At 37.7% G+C, this 15,625-nt stretch overlaps 3 protein-coding genes across 3 annotated transcripts; all 3 read right to left on the bottom strand.

Moving 5' to 3' along the window:
- Positions 1–1,573: 1,573 nt before the first annotated feature.
- Positions 1,574–2,988, bottom strand: KVR01_011036 (uncharacterized protein). Its single transcript, XM_044790091.1, has 3 exons — positions 2,575–2,988; positions 1,862–2,467; positions 1,574–1,762 (listed from the first exon to the last, which is right to left on the bottom strand). Exons 1-3 carry the CDS (start codon positions 2,887–2,889, stop codon positions 1,697–1,699), a joined length of 987 nt encoding a protein of 328 aa, XP_044640183.1. The 5' UTR covers positions 2,890–2,988; the 3' UTR covers positions 1,574–1,696.
- A 2,662-nt stretch (positions 2,989–5,650) lies between these two features.
- Positions 5,651–7,013, bottom strand: KVR01_011131 (uncharacterized protein; the record flags this gene model as incomplete). Its single annotated transcript, XM_044788070.1, has 3 exons — positions 5,651–5,862; positions 6,076–6,168; positions 6,272–7,013. The coding sequence occupies 3 exons, from the start codon at positions 7,011–7,013 to the stop codon at positions 5,651–5,653; spliced, it is 1,047 nt and encodes a 348-aa protein (XP_044640278.1).
- A 708-nt stretch (positions 7,014–7,721) lies between these two features.
- Positions 7,722–10,132, bottom strand: KVR01_010826 (uncharacterized protein). The gene is made up of 5 exons (XM_044791169.1): positions 9,500–10,132; positions 9,059–9,444; positions 8,945–8,997; positions 8,476–8,847; positions 7,722–8,370 (listed from the first exon to the last, which is right to left on the bottom strand). The coding sequence occupies exons 1-5, from the start codon at positions 10,045–10,047 to the stop codon at positions 7,936–7,938; spliced, it is 1,794 nt and encodes a 597-aa protein (XP_044639973.1). The 5' UTR covers positions 10,048–10,132; the 3' UTR covers positions 7,722–7,935.
- Positions 10,133–15,625: the final 5,493 nt, after the last annotated feature.

Here is a 15,625-nt window from a genome sequence, read left to right on the forward strand (position 1 = left end):
ACCTAGGGTTGTGGTTTCGCTTCTATTCCGTATACGTGTGGTTTCGCTTCTATTCCGTATATATCCGAGGACATACATGGCGCCTTCATACGGTGGTAAGCACTCTAGACCCAGCGCTTGGAAAGAATACGATATCGATAACAGCTTGAGTCGTTATAATACGATAGGTGCTTGTGGCCTCAGCCCTATTCCGTATACATCTAAAGCTATACACGGCGCCTTCATACTGCAGTAAATGCTCAAACCCTTAGCATTTAAAAGATGTATAATATCAATGACAGTGGTAAGAAAACAATGGCGCATGTGGCCATATATAATATATGCTGCGTGATTCACTGTGAACAAAATCGCTGGCCCACGTCAATTTCTCATCTCAATAGGAACACATACAAATTGGACACAGGCCAAGATCTCAGCATAATACGCTAATTGTCGATGGAACGCAAGGCTAAAACATCTACCCTGGTGTCACAATGACTGTATGACTAACTTCTTTCTATGTCTTCCTTTGTAGAGCATGGTTATTTGAGGTCAGGAGAAACATAGGGGTGTTCAAGACTGACTTCCATCCATAGATTGACTAGCCACTACTTACGGAGTGCTTATTCAGTATCTTTTCAAAAGCGAGTCAATGATTACCAAGAGATATTTGTGGACTGTGCATGTATAAGTTTGACAACACGAAAGAACGTGGGAAACATTCGTGCCAATCAACCAGAGCCCACTTCCCACTGCTAACAAATTCTGCATGCCAGCACAAAGAATAGAATGATCAAGGTCTTGTAATGTTTCCAGCAGAGTGCAAGACCTGTAACGTCACGCTGTGAAAATTCTACTGAAATGCAGGATATGTTTTGGGTATGTACAGCGAACCATACTGAGATGTTAAACATCTCCAGTGCTTTCACTGAGCTTTGCACACAAAGTTCACATCATAGCTAGTCCAGTACCTACTGCGTGACAAGATGCGGACTCTTCCAAACCGACGGAGAAATTTGAGCAGTCACAGTCTTAAAGGAGACACACGCTGTACGTGACGAAGCTTTGTTGGTACCAAGAGCTATTCCCTCCAGGGCATGCCCCACAAAAGAGAGCATAGACAATGTTCAAAGCCGCTGGAGATTTAGAGACTGAGTCTCTGAGATTCGTACTTGATTCACAGTCCTAGGATCTCGGAACACTCACTGTCACTGATGCGTACACGCCAAGTACTTTGGCAACCCTGGTTACTAGACCTGGTTACTAGGGGCAGTCATAACTTGGGACTGAAACGTGGTGTTGAATGGGCTAAACGAATTATCGAGAGAATGAGAAGGTACCTAGGTATAAAGTCCACGGATGGTCCTGTTCTATATCCAGGTAGCTAAGTTCTCATGCTGTACGAAGAGATGCCTGAGACTACAGTTCACACAAAATAGGATCGGCTATTCCAGATAATATAAACGTCAATTTGTCCTTTGATGTTGATGATCAATCTAAGTATCTACCATGTCGAAAGCCTGTGCACACATGCGTCCGTCTTTTGCGTTGGCTATAGTAATTCGTTTTGAACCAAGCTACCGAATAGCCACTTGCGAGAGTTCCGCGTCAAGAGTTCATGTGGAGGAAAAAAATGTACAAGCACTGGTTCTGTAAAAGAAAGAAAAAGAAGGAAAAAAGGCGAATCAAGTTGAGATAGATCGGCTCGTGTAGATTATTACACTTCACCAGGAGCCTTGATGTTCATGGGGGCTGGTTGGATGTTGGCGGTATCAATACCCATCTTTTAGTAATAAATGTTAGCTTCTTACTGAAAGTGCTGAAGGTTGCATTCTGGAACACCCCAAAACAAAAACGAGAGTCCATGAAAACAGGTACTTACAGTGATGTATGCGATCATGCCATTCTTGGGATCGACGCCGTCGGCAGGAATAACATCGAAAACTGGGTTCCAGCCATTCTCCAAGCCGTCTGGGAAGAACTGGTCCACGTCGTTGGTGACACGAGGGGTCTGGGTGTGGCTCACGTAGGGCTCCAGGGCCATCAATTCTGCCGACAGTGCCTCAGGAAAGTAAAGCTGGCCGGTGCTGACAAGATTCCCAGAGCTTATGGTGCCATTGGGGAAGAGAGTGTAGTCCGTGTACACCTGGCTGTGGACGTGGAGGCTGCGGCCCGCATAGAAACCCGGGAAGACTGTCTTCATCTCCATCACACCCTCATGGTTGGTCGGATACATCCCGCGCAGGAACGTCGTGTCGTCCGTGTGGATGTCAGTCACACCGTAAACCATGTCGGCCCTGGTCATGTTGAGGCTCGTCAGGAGATCGCCAAAGAGTAGGTTTGGATCCAAAGCGGTGAAGGACGAGTAGGAACCCGTGGCGTTAGCGTGCCAGAGGCTCACCATCACGTCCGTAAGCGGCTCGCAAGTAGCCATGTCAAGAACTCCAATGTCCATCAGGAGAGGGACACCTGGCTGGTCCTCACTCATCTAAAAGATTGCGTGCTGTTAGTCATTGCCATTGACATTGCCATGCGAGGAGCCGGCCGAAATGGCAGAGTGGGATGTCCTCCGCGCGTGGGTTGTATTCCACTCACATCAGTCCTCAGAAGCTCAGACTGGGGCCAGACATAGGGCCCTTGGATGATATCCGGCACCTGGATGCAGGTCGTGTTCTGAATGACATCGTAGTAGGGCTTTGCCTCGGGAATGGTCGTATTAGACCAATCGATCTGACGTTTCGCCATGCGGTTGGCGTGACGCTTCTTGTTGAGTTTGGCAATGGCGGGCTCGCATCTCTTGGAAAGCGCGGCTCTACGCTCAATCTCGCGGCGAGTCAAACGTTCCTCGGGATGAGCCAGGGCGAGTCCAGACAGAAGGCCAGCGGAGGCGACGAAAGCGGTGAACTTCATCTTGGGAGATGGTAAAGAATGTGGTTGGGAGATAGCGAATGAAAAGTTGAAAGTGACAGGACAGCTTCTTATGTAACGAAGATGATGGGCTTGAAAGGGCGATGGTGAGTGGGTTGGAGGTCTTCTCACTGATCATGGTGCTGTGGAATTCTTGGGGCATTTATATTCAGTGACGATGGAGTGCCAAAATATCAACACAACCCCTGCCTACGATCTGCGAGGTAAGTGCAAGGGTATATTTCCAGATTCTCCAGAATGAATACTCCTATTAGTGGTCGATTCGGAATAGCTATAATTATGCCCATGGTTGACCCAGGGTCGGCGGCCGGTTATGGGTTTAGCCGTCTGTATCGCCACATACCTAGGTACTGTTACCCTCATGTATCCATCTCTGCCTAGCTACCTAGGTAGGCAGGTAGGGAACACGGGATACGCGTATACCAGAAGCCGCTGCAGACAGAGATAGATGTCGAACCAAGGTAGCTGGCAGTGTGACGCGTAAGTCTTCCAATGAAGACTCCCGAATTTGAAATGTAACCCGCTCTCAAGCAGCATTTGGTGGAGACGTACGCGTAAGATGCGAAAAATGCTTGGTAAGGTCCATGGAATATGTGCCGGTTGTACTCCGGGGTGCTCAGTAATAAGGGGTAAAGCCAAGACAAGATATATTCTAAAGCGGATACCTTGTTGCAGCAGTTGGTAGTGATCGGCATGCAGAGAAGGTTTCGAGGGGGCTTGGCCTAGACTGCTTTTCGAGCATGTCCCGGGCAGCCAGGGCACTAGCAACGACATGGAAGGTGACATGGGAGTTTGACAGGCGGACGGCTGAGTCCGGCTTGTGGACCAGGTGCAAGGCCAAACATTGTGATTTCTGATATCCAACTCCATGGACTCAGGAGCTGTGCCATCAAGCGCTGGTACATGTACCTGTACTCCGTAATTGATTACTCATTTCTGGCATACTGGGGTTCTCACGTATGAATCATGACGTGGCTAGGAAGAATGTTGACCATTTAGGATATGAATGCCAGGCTCAGCGAGAGCTTCACTGTACACTGATGACATCCTCGGTCTCGAAATGTAGACAATCGACATCCGAGCCCACGTGGAAGCTCGATTGCAATTCTACATATGTACTTCACTTTCAAGGTGTGTACAAACTCAGCGAGTACCGGCACGTCAGCTTCACCATTTCCCAGTGCTGTAGGTTATGAGAGTCCTTTCTCCACTGTCCTCGATCCGCCATTACTCCATTGTTGACGTCTCTCTATATCCTCGGGAACTGCGCCCCATACTACACTAGGCAGGGTTGGGGCTTGTGTGCGCGTGCATCTTCAGACGGCCCCACATTTCAATCGGTGCATACTGCGTATGCATGTGCTACTCCTTTTCCCGATTGAGCATGAAAATAGAGAACACCTGTCTCCATAATTCAGACAATATGTTTTGAAACTGGAAAACGCCAAGAATCGGCCCAACCGCTGCGTAAAGATTATTCCGGCATAGGGCGGCCGATCCAGTTGGTGACATAGCGCGCCGCGAGTGACGTCCCGTCGTTACATCATGCGCGAGCATGAAAATTGAATCTCCGCCCACGGCGACCGCCGGCCACATGGTATACTATGCAGTAGACACACAACACCTCGCGGGCGTCCAGACGCAAGTATCCTAGCTCCTCCGAAATTCAAGCATGGGAGACGGCCAAATGCGAGCTGCAGCGGCAACATAGAAACAGTTTTGACGACCAATTCTGGTGAGCAAGGCGGCATCATTAACGCAGGGCTACTACTCATTGATGTAGTGGAGTGACCACAACATTGCAAGGATGCCCATGTTTTGCCCCGGGGTCAGCTTTTGCAAACTTGCATGCGCTTTGCGGAGGGGAAAGGGGGCTTGCTTATTACATGGCCTGTCTCCGCACACATCACAGACAACCTACTTAGTAGTAATGGATAACACCCTTCGTTACAATATCTCCCGCCCTGCGACATTTACAGGTTTGTGTGCTTGTGTGCTTGTATGCTTGTATACTTATATACTTATATACTTATATACTTATATACTTATATACTTATATACTTATATACTTATATATTTATATACTTATATACTTATATATTTATATACTTATATACTTATATGCTTATATGTTTATATACTTATATACTTATATACTTGTATGCTTATATACTTATATACTTATATATTTATATGCTTATATGCTTATATGTATATGTTTATATACTTATATACTTATATGCTTATATGCTTATATACTTATATGCTTATATACTTATATATTTATATGCTTATATGTTTATATACTTATATACTTGTATACTTATATGCTTATATACTTATATACTTATATACTTATATATTTATATACTTATATGCTTATATACTTATATACTTATATACTTATATACTTATATACTTATATACTTATATATTTTATATACTTATATACTTATATACTTATATACTTATATACTTATATATTTTATATACTTATATGCTTATATACTTGTATTATTGATGCTTGTATGCTTGTATGTGCGTGTGCGTGTGTAGGTACATTTAAATAAGAGGGTTTTCCGCATCCCTCGCAGATTGTATTAGGGTACCTAGGTAAATATTGTACTGATCCCAATTTCCTGTCCTTTCTGCCATGCAACAATACCCTACAGCAAGAGCAGTCGTGAGTAAGTCGCTGCTTTAAATGGCTACCACAGCTTAATGCAATAGTGGCGGTGAACATTTACGAATAGACATAACAGTAGGGCGTCAACCCCATCGGGTCCGCTGTTTCCCCAACGGTGATAGAGTCCCCGACGGCGCCGAAACTCATGACCGTGGTGTTGTCTACCTCAGGAGTCACGCCCGGTGGGTTGAAAATGGTGCTGGTACCATTGTACGTGTACCTTAGTTCTGGGTGCCTATCTTGCCAGCCCGCCCATAAGCGATCGATCTCTATATAGCATTAGGAGTCAGCCGTCAAAGAACTGAAGACATCTGGAAGTAGCTTCACAGAGATATGGCAAGGAGCGGGCCACAGTGTGGTCATAACCTGTCTCAAGACCTGAAATCTGTGAAGTTTTTGTTATATGGAACGGAGGTGGGAATGGTTTTCGTTAAAGGGGTAAACATGTACATGTGGTGTCCAGAAGCTTGGAAGGTGCTTACGCGAGTGATGCAGGAAAAACGCCGGATCCTGCGAGCTAGCAAAGAAGTCGGACGCGGTCCCACCCACTGCGAAATGGCCCGCGCCATGAATGCCTGGTGGTGACGTTAGCCATGCAACGGATTCTAAAGCACTGCGGGCTGGAACGTTTCCAAAGTTGAAGATGGGGACCCGTGTTAGGGGAATAGTGATGCTTACCTCGGACGACGAAGCCGTTCAGTATGCCTGCGCCATTGAACCACCGCAGGACCGTGTAAATATCTGGGGAGGCGAGAAGGGAGTCGATATTGGACTGGTTGTTGTTTTCCTGGAGGGCCTCGTTCCGGAACTGGCGTTGGATACACCCGGGCTTCGATTCCTGCCAGTCGGTCGGCAGGGTGATGTTCAGGGTCACTCTGGAGGTGAACGGTCCGAAGTTGATGGTGGAATTCGAGAAGGGGCCTTTCTCTATGCACAGGTCGGTGGCACGGCCGTTGCTCCCCAGTGAGGTGTGGCTGCCGTCGAAGATGGGGCTGTCTGCCAGGCTTGGGTACAGCGGATAGTCCCAGTAAGGTATTCCAAGTGATTTCGGATACCCACAGTCCTGCTGGAGAGCTTGCTCGACTAGGTAGAGGAAGTGACGGTGCCAAGGGAGCAGAAGGCCGGACAGGTGGATGTTGAGCGATTGGTTAATGTGAGTTGCTGTGAAGTCAAGCCAGCGGCTAGTTGCGGCCGGGACAACCCCGGTTGGATATTGAGAGGGCAACCGCATCAAACACTGAACTCCATGAATGTAAGACAGCTTCTCGTGGTCAGCCATGCTGCCATACTCCTTGCGTTGTATAGCGGTGTCTGGTGTGCACGTCGCGGGTCTGTACTCCTGTACGCGACCGTGCTGGACCTCTGCCGTAACATGGGCAGCAACCGCAATTATACTGGTCAAAGATAATGCTGGCTTCATTATGTAGTAGGGATCAGCCTTTCTGATTGCAATGATGAGAACATTCTCATCCCAACTATTGACAAACTGCGGCCAAGAGCCCTTTTATAGACGCCTGTCGCCCCATGAACTATTGAGGTTATGTACAAGTAGCCGTGTAAATGAGTTTGTCTGTATGCTGCCTACAATGCGGTAGGTGCCTTGGCTGACCTTGCAGTAATAGATCCAGATGGCTTGGCAGGGAAAGCTTGTCAAGCCGCCCTACAGAAACGAGTTAGGGTATGAGCTTGCACGGGAACTCTTCGGACTTCCGGTAATGTGCCGGTACATCGACTTACGGAAAGGCACATAACAGTAGCCACACCAGGTAGTGACTTGCCTTCCTAGTAGGTTTTCAGTAGAGCTAGTTCCTGCGGAACTTCAACATGAACAACTTTATTCTCACTTGTGCAACTGCAGAGATTCGGACACAGCTTACGAATCCATAACATATCTGAATTCTTCACCTTGGCCGGATCCTCAATGTAAAGTCCATTGCCCGCTCGAGAGCCAATCCAGTTGAGTGTCTATCAGGCAGCTGCTTGGAAAGCGGTTGAATAGGTGGGGGATCCAGGCCGCTGAGGAAAAGCGCAATTGTTTTGCCGAACCAGGGCGTGCAGAAGATCTTCTTGCCGGAGCTGTTGCGAGGAGTACAAGCACTTGTGGTGAGCCACACTTTGTAGGTGGGCACGCGCGATCACGGAACAGCGTAACACACCATCAACGAAATCACATTTGTCACGCGAAGCCAAGGCGAGGACTTTTGCGCACGAAAGTCCCCGCATTCCCGTCATTTCCTGGGCCCTGGAACCTTTTTCGTTCCTGTGTGACAGTGTATCCGTGCTTCCGGGTCTAGCAAAGGCCTGCTGGGCTGCCACATCTGAAGCCAATACGACTAAATGTGCTATTTAGATGAGGTTGTCTCAGACACACTTGGCGAATCTGTAACTTCCACAGTGATCTGAGTCGTTGCGGTGATCGAGCTGAATCTTCCCTGCCGACCCTGCCATTGATCCCCAAACCTCTCGTAAGTCTTGTGGATCACGTCTGTGAACATGGCCTCTGTCTTCCTCCGAATGATTTTCCCGATGGGCGTTCGAGCGAAGGATGCATGTGGTACCAACGCCACATGTGTCCGCGTGATAGTTGCATGCGCCGGCATGTTAGCGTTGGCTGGCTCTATCACAGATTCCCATATGTCTTCTTTCAGAGCGGTGGTAGCATCGACGCTTTCGGCGACTTCGATTAAGGCGAGCGGCTGTCGGCGCTGGTTACCCACGATCATGACGCCCGCCACCTTGGGGTGCGCGCCAATCGCCCTCTCAATCGGCCCGGGGTGCTAGTATGTGTCAGTGACCTAGGACGGTATTCAAAGCGATACGTACTGGGACATTCCAGAGCGTGAAGACTTTGGGCTTAGTAAAAGGAGAAGGGTGGTGCTGACGATGTTCGATGCCGTGGACAAGGTGAATGTGTCGTCCGTACGACCGACAAATTTAAAAACAAATTTGGATTTTGTTGGGTCTGGATGAGGGGTAAACAAGTCCCCAGGCCGATATTCCGGATACGGGGGCTCTGTGTTTTCTGGCGTGATACCCTGGCGTACGTGCCAGCTCGCATAGGGGGCTGTGTACTCGTTCATGGTGAGCACTATCTCGTAAAGATCCTTCTGTGAACCGTTCTCATCAAAGAACTCAGCTTCCGACTTCCGAAATTCGACACCGGTATGCACGGTGTCAAAGTAGACGTAGGGCCAGTCCTCATTGTCCCCATTTACAATGCCTGCGGCCATGGCCTCAGTGCAGCCCCAACCATTCTGTGTAGGAGTCAGCCGATTCCTTCCCGTGAAACGTCACTGCCTCTTCAAAGATGGCGTAGAAATTGCGAGCGTCGCACCGGCATCTGACACTTACCTGGATATGGGTGTATTTCGCCCAAATCCCACTGGCGAGGGGCGACAGCACGGCTGAAGGCACGAGGTTCAGCCACCATGTAATGCAATATCAACTCGAAATTCGTGGACTTACCGCCACCAAATAACACAGAATCAAATGGTTTGATGTATCGTTCTGGGTTGGGCTTGCGAGCGACATCTTCCATCATCCAAGGCGTAAGGGCGGCTTTGGTCACCTTGGCAAACTCCAAGTACTCGCGAATATCGCCGGTGGTTATGGCCCGGTGTCTGAAGCCAGGGCAAAACGTGCCCTCCCCAAACACGCTCATCGGGAGGGCACAGGTAGCTGACATTGCGTGGAATGGCGCTGAAGTGAGCAGGAATCTCGTCCCGCTGCCAGGGTACATGAGATCAATGAAGTGTTCGCGTCCGTAAACATCCGGCAGGAAGAGGTAGGTCCATGCATTGCCGTAGAAAAGGTGTTTGTATTCAACCGGCTTCGGATCCCCTGTTGTCCCACTGTATGCAATCCCTGTCAGCCAGTGTAACGACCCGTTTGCCCAACGGAACTGACCTCGAATGGAGAACCATGTATGGATCGAGCTTGCCCTCCTCCCATGTCTTGTTGAATGGATACGGCGCAGCTTGGTCCTCCAGATTCAACAGGTCGTCCAGTTCCGCTATTAAAGCGTGCTTGACCGGGTGTGCCCTCAGAATATCGTCAACTAGAGCGCCGTTGGCCGACAGCAGTGCAACACACTGGGTCTTCCTCATTAACGAAGCGTGAACGTTCGTGCTGTTAAGCGGAGAGCTTAACAGGACCTTGTAGCCAGCTTTTACTGCCGCCATCTGGACGACATGATACCTCACATCAGGCACGCCTAGATAAGCAAAGGTTTCAAACGTGGATGATGGCCCGAACGCGGCCGCGATTGTATGTGCCACCTTGTTGATGGCGCTGGCTAGAGCCGCGAAAGTGACATCCTCGAAGCCCTGCGCCAGGTCCCAGTCGTCCACGGGGAGTGATGCCCAAGTCCGTTGTGGCTCCCTACTTGCTATCTCGTCTATAGCCACAGGAAGGAGCTTCTTGCAGTAGTCTCGGGGAGGGTTTGGGCGTCCCATTTCTGGTTATCGAAGTAGCACGGTTCACAACGAGTCCCGGCCGCGGCGTGAATGATCACCCACTTTCTGCCAGTGGCGGTTGCTGATTATGATCTGATCCAAAGATGCGTCAAGTCACCTTGAAAAGTTACGTTCTGAAATCCGGGCAGCCGGGGACGGGCGATTTAATACAGCCGGCCTGCCTGTACCCGAGAGAGTGGATGATGTGGATGGGATCGGAGCTCCTGGGAATCGGTCGGGATATGATGCCTGTTCGGACACTGTACAAGTACTCAAGTGCCAAGGGGGGGGCATGATACGCACGCAGCAGAGGCACAGTGGCAAGTCGGCGCATTTGTCTTGTGGTATCGGGGCTAAATCCGCCCTTAAGCACGTCCAGGGATCCGAAACGTTCTAACTGGTACAGCCCAGGCTATTCCGTGGGGTTAAGTTGCGCTCCACTTGGCCAGAACCTTGCCGGGTCAGGAAGGTCTGTTGATGTCAATTTCGATCCTCTGTCGAGGACCACTGGCACCCTTGCAACTTTGTGCCTTGCAGAGGGAGAATCAGCCCAGAAGCAGACTCGGTCAAAACTCATCCTGCTGGAACGCGCAGTCCAAGGTCACTTGGGCTGGGACATGTTTCGACAAGACTAGCCTCTTTGAACTGAGATCGGAAATCCATTCGGCGTCTGTCCACTCTGTACCCACTGTACCTAGGTATGCAAGGCGCCCTCTCCACTACTAGTTGTCTTATTGGCCCGGGGAGAAGTTCCCGGGAAAGCGATGGGACGATGACACGGCCAGCACGGATGGCTGAATGTCCTACTGTGGTATACCCTAGAAATAAAATCCCCCTTCCAGGTCACTCAGAGCCCTATACTACCGATCCCTCCCTATTATATATATAAATCCACAATACCAAGCTCCCATTAAGCCTATATAGATAATATTACTCAATTAGATACTATTAGCTACTTCTAGTAAGAGGATTTTACTTATATAGGCTCACTAAAGTAATATTTTACTTATCTTCCCCTATTATAATGTAAATAACCCCTTTACATTAATAACATCTTTATAATACTCTAATATACTAACTAATAAGTTACTAATAAATTCCTTATTAATTAAGTTCTAAGTTTTTTATATTTATAATTAAAATTAATTATATAATAATTAGTTTATATAACTATAATTCTACTTAATATAATCCTTTATATAGCATTAAACTATCTTAATAAAGTTAAAATTAAAGCTAAAAGGTAGTTACTCTATTATAGTCACTCCTCTTTTATATAAATCCTTTAATATTCCCTAAACTAAATAAGTATTAACACTATCTTACATAAAGATTAACTCCTTACTATCTTACTTATACATTCTAATCCAACCATTAATCAAAAAAATAATATACTAATAATAGAAATCCTCCTTAATTATATCTCAATCCTTCTTCTAAAAGAGATATAATCCCTTCTAATAGCCTAATAGCCCTAAAAAGTAGGCCTAAAATATCTAACCACCCTTCTTTTACCAATAAGCAATAATATAATACTTATTCTAAGTCTTATTAACTTTATATATAACATACTACTTATAATAAAGCCCTTTAATTACCTAAGTCTCATTAATTTAAAAGACTTTAAACTACTACTTAACAATCTAATCCTTATAGACTTTAATTTAAGTTAGGTAAGCCTAATAATTCTTCTCACTAATAAGTAGCTTTCTTCTAGCAATATAGTGCTTATAGCTAAAATATTAAAAAATTAACTATATATAATAGAAACTAACTTAAATATATATAATTATAAAAAAGGTAACTACTAGGGTAGCCTATAAGGCCTAACAACCTATCTTAAAGCCAGTAATATAATAAATAAAGTCCTTAACTTATATAATAGTAAAAATAAATAATTAATTATAAAAATTCTAATAAATATTATTATCCTTTAAGTAAATAATATAGTAAATTTAAAAGGGTATAAATTACTTCTTAAAGTAGTAAAAGATCTTAATTTAAAATAATTTACTCTTATAATAAAGATTATAAATAAACTTCTTCTAATTAGAGACTAATTACCTAATCAATACACCCTTTAATTAAGCTATTATATATATAATAAAATATAACAATAACCTCTAAAAGAAAAATTTTAATTAATTAAATATAATAAAAAGGAAAATTACTTTTTTTTAATAAATAGGTTAAAAACATTATACTACACTATAATTAATATAAATAGAAATACTATAAGGTGGGAAGGTATAAAACTAGGGGGTAAAAATTACGCCCTTAACTACAGTAGGCTGAAAGCTCCACGGCCCGACGCGTGGCGTCGCATCGGGGGTTGAACGCAATACATCTAGTGCCTGTCACCGGATAAAAACCCTATGGGTCCGATTTCGCTTCGCAATCTACTTAGTAGTATTCCTTCAATGCATAACGTTAGACTTCAGAGCACTTCATCCTAATAAGATAAACTAAGGTATATTATTATATTCCCTCCTTAATATAAGGCTAAAAGACTTATAATTATAATTTTTTAATTAATTTTTAATTAATTATTTTATTTTATTATAATTTAATTTAATTTTTAATTTAATTTAATTTTTAATTTAATTTTTAATTTAATTTAATTTTTAATTTAATTTAATTTTTTAAACTTTATAAATATTTTTATTTTTATAAATATAAACTTTAAATTAAACTTTTAAGTTTAAATTTAAAGTTTTATAAATTTTAATATATTTTAAATGAAACTTATAATTTTTAATTTCTTTAAAAATATATTAACTATTATAAATATTAATAACTTTTTAAAAATAATTATTTATTTATTAATAAATAATTAAAATTATAAATTTAAATATAATATATAATAATAAAATATCCTTTTAAATATAAAGTTAAAAGATTTAAAATTATAAAATTTTAATTAATTTTTATTTAATTATTTTATTATATTATAATTTAATTTAATCTTTAATTTAATTTAAGTCTCTCTTTAAATCTTTTAATCTTTTATTTTTAAAAGTTAAAACTTTATATTTTTAAGTTTAAATTTAAGATTTTTATAAATTTTAATATATTTTAAATTAAGTTTATAATCTTTTAACTTTTTAAAAATATATTAATTATTTTAAATATTAATAACTTCTTTTAAAATAAAGATTTATTTTTATATAATTATAAATTTAATTATTAATAATTATTTCTTTTATAAAGTTATTAAAAGTTTAAATTTAAATAATAAAATATATAATTACTTTATTTAAAGGTTATATTTTAATTTAATAAAATATAATAAGTTAAATAAATACTTTTAAATAATTTTATTTATAAAGTTAATAATCTTTTAAGTTTATTAAATAAATATTTATTTAAATAGATTTAAATTTTAATTAAAAGAATAATAACTTTATTTCTACTTATTTTAATTAATTTATATTTATATTTAAATTATATAATAAATTTTAATAATTATATATAATACTTATTAATATTAAACTAAATAGCTTATAATTTATAATAACTTTAACTTTTAATAAATTAATTTATATTAAAGTTAATAATATTAACTTAAATTAATATAACTTAATATATTAATATAAAAATATTTTTAATAATAAATAATATTATTAATAATTATAAAGTTATTATAAAAACTTTATATAGTAAATTTAATTAAATTAATCTTTAAAATATATTATATTATATTTTTAAAACTTTAATTATTTACTTTTATTTTATAATAAAATTAATAAAATATAAATAATTTATAATAATAAAATATAATTATTTTATTTAAAATTATATTTTAATTTAATAATATAATAAATTAAATAATTATTTTTAAATAATTTTATTTATAATATAATAAAATTAATAAATAAATATTTATTTAAATAAAGTTAAAACTTTAATTAAAAAATAATAATTTTATTTTTATTTAAATTAATTAATTTTATTTTTATTTATATTAATTAATTTTATTTTTATTTATATTAATTAATTTTATTTTTATTTATATTAATTAATTTTATATATAATATTTAATAATATTAAAATTAATTTATAATTTATAATAACTTTAGTTTTAATAAATTAATTTATATTAAAGTTAATAATATTAATTTAAATTAATTTATAATAATATATTAATATAATAAATACTTTTAATAATAAATTATTAAATTATTATAAAAGTTTTATATAATAAATTTAATTAAAATTAATTTTTAAAAATATATTATATTTTTAAAACTTTAATTATTTATTTTTATTAAATAATAAAATTAAAAATATAAATAATTAATATAAATAAAACTTATAATTTTTTATTTTTAAAAATATATTAATTATTTTAAATATTAATAATTTTTTTAAAATAAAATTTACTTTTATATAATTATAAATTTAATTATTAATAATTATTTATTTTTTATTTATAATAATATTATTAAAACTATAAATTTAAATATTATATATAATAATAAAATATAATTATTTTTAAATAGTTTTATTTAATAAATATTTATTTAAATATAATTAAAACTTTAATTAAAGAAATAATTACTTTATTTTTATTTATTTTAATAAATTAATTTAACTTATATAATAAATTTAATATTTTATATTATATTATTTATTACTATTAAATTTAATATTTTATAATTTATAATATTTTAACTTTTAATATATTAATAATATTATAATATATTAATAATATTAATTAAAATTAATTAAATATAACTTAATATATTAATATAAAAATATTTTTAATAATAAATAATATTATAAATAATAATAATAAATTATAAAGTTATTATAAAATATTTTATATAATAAATTAAATTAAATTAATATTTAAAAATATATTTTATTTTATTTTTTATAACTTTAATTATTAAACTTTAATTTAATAATAAAATTAAAAGTAAAAATAATTTAAAAGATTTAATTTTATTATATAATATTTTTATAATATTTTAATTAATAATATTATTATTTATAAAATTAAAAATATAAATATTTATAATTTTATAATTATTTCTATTAATATATTTATTAAAATATTAGATTTTAAATATTTATTATAATATAAATATATTATATATATTAATAAATATAAAATTATATAATTTAAATATAAAAGTTATTTAATTATTTAATTATTTATTTTTTATAATAATATTATAATTATTTATAAATTAATTATATTTTTAATTTTATTCTTTAATTAAAAATAAATAATTAAAATCTTAAAAATATAATATAAAGTTTTTATAATAATTATATAATAAAATATTATAAATAAAGTTAATAAATATAATTTTAAAACTTTATTTTTAAAAGTTTTAATAATTTTAAAATTTTATATTTTAATTAATTAATATTTATATTATTTATTATAAAACATTTTAAAATAATATATAATCTTAAAAGTAATTAATATATAATTTTACTTCTATTTTATATATATTTAAAAATATATATAATACTTTATATAATAATAAATATTTAAAATTTAATATTTAAAATAATATAATATTAATAATAATAGTTATAATATAATAAATATTTATAATTTTAA

Source organism: Diaporthe batatas (genome assembly GCF_019321695.1).
Source record: "Diaporthe batatas strain CRI 302-4 chromosome Unknown Contig00014, whole genome shotgun sequence".
NCBI lineage: Eukaryota > Fungi > Ascomycota > Sordariomycetes > Diaporthales > Diaporthaceae > Diaporthe > Diaporthe batatas.